The 8716-nt window shown below is 34.1% G+C and overlaps 1 protein-coding gene across 1 annotated transcript; it reads right to left on the reverse strand.

Moving 5' to 3' along the window:
• Positions 1–3144: 3144 nt before the first annotated feature.
• LOC140814248 (galactokinase-like) lies at positions 3145–8318 on the reverse strand. The gene is made up of 13 exons (XM_073173166.1): positions 7960–8318; positions 7663–7850; positions 7028–7074; positions 6722–6816; positions 6541–6623; positions 6256–6324; positions 5913–6098; positions 5531–5665; positions 5205–5339; positions 4831–4901; positions 4683–4760; positions 3473–3614; positions 3145–3393 (listed from the first exon to the last, which is right to left on the reverse strand). Exons 1-13 carry the CDS (start codon positions 8120–8122, stop codon positions 3283–3285), a joined length of 1503 nt encoding a protein of 500 aa, XP_073029267.1. The 5' UTR covers positions 8123–8318; the 3' UTR covers positions 3145–3282.
• Positions 8319–8716: the final 398 nt, after the last annotated feature.

The raw sequence follows: 8716 nt of genomic DNA on the forward strand, positions 1-8716 counted from the left end.
TTAAGTATTATTAATTATTATATTCCAACACTTTAAGTATTATTAATTATTAATATTAATTATTATTTACTTATCCGATTTGTTGGCTGCCCTTGACTACAAGAGCCTTCTTTTCTTCCTACAGTTTCAGTATTATAAATTAATATTAATACTCATATTAATTATTAATTAATCATTATCATGAATCTATAATTAATATTTGTGTTTAGTGTTGACTCCCTTATTCCCGTTATGTTGACTGTGTATTTGCCTCCTGCTTTTCCCCTTCACCTCATACGCAAATGCATTTTGTTCCTTGGCTGCATGTAACTTCTTGTTGTCTACCCTCACTCCATCACGCTTCACGCTTGCCTTTTGTTTCCAGTCATGGCTCGTGGTCGAAAGCCTAGGCCGACTTTTGCTTTCGTCTCCAGGTGTTGTTCTCGTGTACTTTGTTTCATTCATTTTTATGGCTTCCGGTTATTCGGTTTTCGATTTTTAAAGCCAACAGTTGGTGTGTTGCTTGCTTCCATTCTCTTGCTTGCATCTTCCTTAGTGTTTTGGTTTTTCTTCTTTAGTTCATCCTTAGTGTTGTACTGGTTTTTCTTCTTTAGTTCCTCGTTACTCATTCCCTCGTGTTTTGACAGCGCAATGTTGGACAGTTCATCGAGTTCTGATAACACACTCTCTACTCCGACTGTTTAGCTTTTGTAATTTTAATTTTTAAAACTCGAAAAGGATTTATGGGTTACGTTAGGTCTCATTCTGAATTACCTCGTTATACTCTAAAAGTAATCTGCATAATATTTAGTTACTTCACTCTACGGTCTTTTTTTGAGGGACATTTATTCATGGGCTGATATTCTTGAATGTTATAAAGCAATTTCAAGGAATAATGGAGACAGATATATCTTATATCATCTATAATCCGTTTGTTAAGGTCATGAACTCAAATTACGAAAATGTTCACTCAAGTTTTGAACTCTTATTCCAACGGGGTACCATCGTTACAGAGCTACAAGAAAAATTAGCAATACATCAACTGCACTTGGCTTTTCAGGCGATTTACTGAAATAACACTTCAACTGAGCGATAAATAAAATCAACGTAAGTAATTATATATATATATTATTCTTATTTTTTATAGCATTAAAAATAATTTGCCCTTGTGAAAATCACCTTTTGCCTATAGATATATAGAATAGGTGTGCAGAAAAAGGTCAAGCAACTGATTGTTTTTACCAAACCAGAAGGTATCATGTGATACAAAAGAGACATTGTTTTATTGGATACGACATAAGCGCAATTATATTATTTGTGTATGAAAAACCTTTTGCGATCAAGTTAAGTATGTTTTCAATGCTAGGCTGACATTCATTAATATTAATCTATGGGACGACCTTGCTTTGAATGAGGCACAAATGATGAAGCATATGGAATCGAACAACCCAATTATCATTTTTACCAACCTGAGGATGCAAGAATACAACATTAAAATTCATCAAGTTCATTGTTTATTTGTTTGTTATGAACAAACCCCATCAATTTTTTTTTATCTAATATCAAACAAGAGTATATCAGTTGAAGTCAATGCAAACTACATATGTTTTTTTCAACCCACCGTGCACCCAGACATATGCTGCAAATTCATGGTAAATTATGACTTCTCTATATCAACTATCATGGATCTAATAACTTATCAAAAAGCATTAGATTTCTTCTCATTTTAACATTTTCGAATTTTGCGTTTCAATCTCAACATTAACATTTATATATGTGTCAAAAGATATTATTCATCATTTTTGTCTATCACCAATAATTATGCATTTAATTTCCTCATATCTTGAGTCTACTCCATCTCTTTTTTCTAAAAAAAAATCTATCGCTTGTTTTCGAACAAATTTTAATAAACAGGTTGGACGCACAGAAGAGAGGCGCAAAAAACTAATTACTATTTGGATGAAGAAAATGTTTGTTGACTCTGAGTGTGAAACAATTGACAAAGTGATTAAGAAGACGACAAATTTAACGGAGGTTTGAGTATTTATTTATATATATGTCTTATTGAATTTAGTCTGCTTATTCCAATTGTAGAGAACTCATATTTCTTAATCGATGTTAATGATCATCGTTGAATAAAACCAAAAACCTAACAAATTTAAATTATCATTAATGATCGAAATTTTGTTGGGATATAGAGTGCATATTACTATTGAAAGGAACTATCAAGGAGATTGAGAATGTTTCTTTACCATACTACGAAGCTTGTGATCATTGTCTCAAAACGGGTACAAAAATGTCGAATGGTCTTGCTTGTCTAAATTGCTTAAAATTACAAGTCCAGATAGTTCTCAAGTAATACTATATATTCAAATTTTTACATCTGCCATATATTTATATATCTAACATTAATATTGAAAACTACAAATTCAAGCTTGCAGGTATAGATTATCATTTTTGTTGGATGATGGTACAAATATTGCTAGGATTACAATCTCTAAGAAGTTGTTGAGGCATTAATTAGATATGCTGTTGAAGACTACATGAAGATTAATAATCTAAGTAAAAATTATTACAACATATATGAAATAGAGATCGACAACGATGAAACATTGAAAGATTATACAAAAAAGATGAGACCGCAAGCTACATCAAAATCAAAGAATTTGCTACGAAAATTTCAAATAAAACAAGAAAAATAAGGATAATAACTTTTTTTGCATTAAATATCTATATATGAAAATTATATTGAGGATACCCATCAAGCCATTTGTAAGAACCTCTTTCGACTTTTGTTGCTTTAAAAAAACATATTTGCTTATAATCCAACGTTCCTAATATATTACATGAAATGTCATTATCATTAAGAAAAAAACTAATATTAAACAAACTCAGAAAATACACAAATTTATGTATATTCTTTTCAAACAAATCACCGACAAATACATTTCACGTGCAACGCACGTGCACCATCCTAATATATATATATATATTTGAAATATATATATATTTCAAACTCTTCAAAGCCATGAAACTCAGCAAATTGTCTGCCTATTTATATCATTTTCTTCTAGAAGGATAAATGTTCAGCCTACATCAACAATTGCGTTGTTATATGTACAAGACACGATGCTTTTAAGATCTCGAGTGTTATAAAATGGAATATAAAGCAAAGGACATGGCAAGGTTATGTTTAACCGATCATTATGGTACAATTGATAGCATACAGTCACAGGTATCCGGAGGAACATAATGCATCTTTATTGTTTGAAATATATGTAAAAATCCAAACAAGGGAAGAATCTAAAACTCGATGATTGCTGCACCACCCGATGGCTTCGACGCGAAAAGGTACTGGCCAAGATCATTCTTATTGATCACCCCTTTGTCGATTCTCGACTGAAAAAATTGTTCCTGATACAAGCACATAATGACATTGATGCCGAATGACATTAATGGAAGTTTCACTAATTTTCTAGAATGAAGCTCTAACCTTCAAGTTAAGGATGAATTGTGGGACGATATTTTCCTTCACCAATGCTACCGCACAACCACCCCATCCGGCTCCCGTAAGCCTAGCCCCAAGAGCACCATTATCTCGACAAATCTTTACAAGCTCCTCCAGTTCAGGACAACTGATTAGAAAGGATAAAATGTTTGCCTCATAAGCACAAAGGGCGAGTGTTAACCCGAAAAAAACTATTTTATTAAATGAGAGAGCCTCTAGATTTCATGAGTCCTGATGTAAATTTAAAGTGAGATCACAAGAAATAACCTTGCCTAAATGTATCCTCTGGTATACGTATGGGAAGATCAGGCCGTTTAGAGTTTTCGATTGGAAATAGTATTTACTAACATTTACAATTCGCGAAAAGCTATGTAGCACGGATACCTTGAAAATTTTTTTTTTGAAGTATCGGACACGGATACGACACGGATACGGATACGATACGCGGATACGCGTGTCGGATACCCCAAAATCCGTGTCGTTGACTTTTTTTAGGGTTGACCAGTCGGATACGTTTTGGACACGGCGAGGACACGCCATGGATACGGTATGGATACGTTTTTCGGATACGTTTGGGCAAAATTGTAAATTTTTAAAATTTTTAAGGGTTAATTAAAAAAATTAAAATTGCCAAGGACCAAAAAGAAAATATTTTTAACATATTTTGGGCTGGACTTTTAAATTCCAATATACATTTGTCGCCTTTTCTTTCTCTTTCTGCTGAAGCCTCTCAACGTGATATCGTGTCGCCCTTCTTCTCTATTTCTGCCACTGCCGCCGCCGCCGCCGTCGCCGTTGCCACCGCCGCCTGCAACCAAGAGGATAGTATCTTTCTGCATCTCTCCTCTTATTTACTGATGAAGGCAGTGTTGGTGATGAAACCGATATGGATGTTTGATTTTTTTTTACTTGTTTAAGATGGATTTTGCGTTTAATATTTTGTAGTTTATACCTAAGATATCATGATCAATGAATATTACATCTATCTCTATGATTTTTACTTTTCAATACTAAATTTATATAAAATATAAATATATATATTATTTATATATATTTTAATGATTTTCGTATCCTAGCCGTATCGTGTCTTATATTTTCAAAAATTGACGTATCGCCGTATCCGTATCGTATTCGATACGATACTCGTACCCGTATCCATGCAACACAGGCGAAAAGTAAGATGGATTTTCTATACCTGCATTCATAATAGACGCTGCAGCTGTAATGGCTCTCATTCATGAGGTCCCCAAGCTTTTTCAGCATGTCTTCCTCACTGCAATAAGATATCCTACATGACTAATGTTTCCAAACTACGGAGTGTGTATAAGAGAGATAATAGTCACCTTGACTTTGATGAGACGGTATCTTTGAAAGCATATACACGTTTTGCCTCAGAGTAGACATGAGCTGCCCTCTGAAATATGTTATGGTTCAGAATGAAGTGTAATCGGAAAATATATCCAGCATACAAAGCAAAACAAAAACCGAATAAAAAAGTTATATTTCATTGATCCTCTGTGCCCACAAAAATTCATGACAAAATTCAAAGGCATATACTGACTAGGAACATGTTATGTATGGGGATATGAAACTACATATTAAGAAAGGTTAAGGCTGTGTATCAAGAAAATAAAAATCGAAATGTTGCACTAATGTAATGTCCCAGAACCACGAAAACAAAATTGACAAGAAAAACGACAGAAGGCTGCAAGTTCACCTGATGTAGCTTAAAATGATTCGCAGCTCTCAGAACATCCAAGGAAGAAGGAGAACCGGCAAAAATGGCTTGCAGCTTTTCATTGGTAATGTTCTCGATATCTTCTGCACTGTAAGGTTCTTCTTTCAATAATTCCTATGTGAGACCAGCCATCAAAGACAATTAAAAATGTGCAACGATGCCCACAAGAAACTAAAAAGTAATCTAAGGTACTTAATTCGAAAGTATGACAATAACCATAATATGGGTATGGTAGTATAATAATTAAATATATTGAGATTAGGTAAAAGGCTTTCCTCTTACAAAGTTGAGAAGAAAATTGGTACCTTGACAGCAATAACTGGATCAGAAGATCCACGCGTGCCCGCAAATGATACACATAGTGCTTCAACATCTGAAAGTGTTTTTATGTTGGCTATTGCCTCTTCAGGCTTCATTCCAAGCTTTATACCTAACACAATCTACACCGGACCAACAATTAAGTTTTGCGGGAATAAAAGGAAAAGAGAACACACAAGAAACAAAAGCAAAAACCCATTAACAACACAAATTATTAAACATTTTAAATAAAATGGGACTATCATAATCCTAATTAGAGGGAGAGAAAATAGTCAGGCAATAAAAAAAATTAACGAGAAACTTAAAAGGCATGTTTAAGAATCATGCTGAAACTACTCCAAGAATAGCATAAAGTTAACAAAAACTCACAGAAGCTAAACGGCATTCGACAACCCTATTATTGTAATTAGTAGCAGCAGTGACTGCTTTCTGAGATTCAGCCAATGAATGAGCTATGACAAATGTTCCACCAGCAGGGAGCTGCACCTCCGTAGCATGAATAGGGTTAAAATCAATAAGTGCCGCAAAACCAGATTGGGCCATCACAGATATAGCCTGTCCAGTGAAGCAATAAAATTTTTGTCAGCTTGGACAATGGACAGAACTTTGCTTGGACATACAAAAGATATTCCGAGTGTCTAAAAACAACTCTCAAAGTTCTTGACAAATAAGGGCACGCCGTGTACTACGTAGGAACATTTCAAATAAATACCTGATCCATTCCACCAGATTGGGTACCGATATGCCTTTCACATTCACATGTAAGTTGAGCAAGCTCTTCCTGAGTATCAAAGTTTAACATATCATTGTTACAAATAAGAAAGGAAGATCATTTAATCCATGGAGATCCTTAAATCACAACCAACTAAATCATGTTTGCTTCTTGCTACCCCAAACCAAAATGTATAGAAACCAAAGATTTTGACGCAATTTAATGACTTGGATCTAATTCACAAATAAAAAGGCGAATTCATAACGTCAGAAACATATGCAACACCTTGGGAAAATTTGCGCCAAATGTGGCCATTATGGCTATTGTAGAAGAGCAAACAAATGCAGCAGAGCTTGATAAGCCAGATCCTACATCAGAGAAAGAAGATGCGTAAAAACCGAGAAATGGAATTAATTATAAAAAGTTCAGATGAGATGCAAATTTTTATTAGGAAGGATGAAAATACCAGTAGGAACAACGCCATCAACAACAACATCAAGTCCAACTGTTTCTCCCACGTCTATCCCCTTTAATTTGGCATACTCATAAAAACCTTTGTACCTGAAACACGAGGATTTTTATATCCACACTTTTGGCATTTTATGTTACTGTTGCATCGATATAATATTCTAAAGTCCGAACAAAAATGTAATAAGTAAACCAGTAAATTATTGTGTCGAGGTAGACGTTTAGTCATAAAATGACAGTATCACACCATATAGTTTACAAGAAACGGTTAAAACTAAATTTAATAATACAAAAAGCATCTTACCCGCAAATAAAATAGTGACCCCATCTGTGATGCTTCAAATCAATTTCCTGAAAAATAGAACACTACTCATTCAATGGAACAGAGACATAGTCCTTCTGTCCATGATAAAATCAGATACAAGTTTATAAAGTCAAATTTGTCACTCTGTCAGAGTTCCAATAATAAGAGAAATCTCTATGAGATACAAACTCTTAGTGAATCTTTTCATACTACCAGGCACCGAAACTTTATATTTTGCAGATATTCAAACTCGGAAAACTTTTGTAGCATGAACCACCCACTTTAAACCTCAACATGAACGGGTAAAAAAAAAAGAAAAAAGAAAAAGCAACTAAAATTGCCTTTTCAAAATTCATATATCAAAAGCACAAGCAATCAACACAATGCCCAAAAGATAAAAACATTCCATCCGACGAGCCCGAAAGCATTTCCCACAAGTTCCCATTTAAAAAATCTCACGATTGAACAACTAAATGAATACAATGCATGAAGAACAACATTCCCACGTACACACACACAAACAGAAAGATAGAACAATCGAAGCCTAATATCGATAAATTTGATCAGGATCTGAAGGGTATATACGCTTTGTACACATCTCAACTATTCACACGCTGCAAAAAGTTTCACCATACCTGATCAGGGTCAGCAGGGTAAGTACACAAAGCATACTTCTCACTGTTCACATTCCCAATTCTCAACACTTTTTCAGTCTCACCCTCCTCGCGTTTTCGTATCGCCACGATAGTGTCTTGCCTGATCGCCATCGGCAAAACTGAATATCCTTCATAATCTATGTGCTCACCTATCAAGTTAACTCTCCCTAGACAAAATGCCCATACATAAAACCAAGTTCATCTTAATATTCGTTACGCAAAACCCATAACCGGATTAAACAAAAAAAAACAGTTGATTCATATGGGTCACAGTACCCGGAGATCGAGCGTAAACATCAGGTGGGTGGCCAAAAAAGTCCAAGAATTTGGACTTCAAATTGCAAAATCTTTGCTCCGCCTCTTCTAGCTGTGATCCAGTTCCGTAAACAAGTTCAAGAGAAGCGAAAACGGGCACTTTCTGCTCCTCGTTTTTCGCCATGGGACTTTGATCGTCTGTTTCTTGTGATTTGTGAATGAAGTAAAGAAGGGGTGAGGATCACTTGATGACTAGATTGGATTAAATTATATAAAGATTCAATGCATTTGTGTAAGATTACATCGGATTACATAAAGAAATTTTGGAGGCTTGTGGGTTGTTGGTTTCTTGGGATGGAAACCAAGAAATTATTTGGAAAATTTTATGGTTCTTTTCAGAAAAGCTGTCCTACTTTTTGGATTGAATTAAGGAAAAGGTCAAAATAATGTAGTGTCAATGAATATGATGTGTGAATATCAGTATATTTTATTGAATTTATTTATTATAGAATACATACGAATTTTGTATAAAATGAGACCCCTCTGATAATTGAATTTGATTTCCAATATATAATTTTTTGTTTAAAAAAAGTCAAAACATAATGAAATGAGAGTAAAATTTTAACTTTGATTACAAAATTATTGTAACGCTATTACATTTAACACAAAATTTTAACGTGTATACAATTATATTTTGTATTAATATTTTATGATAAAAACTTGTGTGAGACAGTCTCACAAGTCGTATTTTATGTGACAGATGATTACTTACAGCCTA

This window comes from Primulina eburnea, chromosome 15 (assembly GCF_022965805.1).
Source record: "Primulina eburnea isolate SZY01 chromosome 15, ASM2296580v1, whole genome shotgun sequence".
NCBI lineage: Eukaryota > Viridiplantae > Streptophyta > Magnoliopsida > Lamiales > Gesneriaceae > Primulina > Primulina eburnea.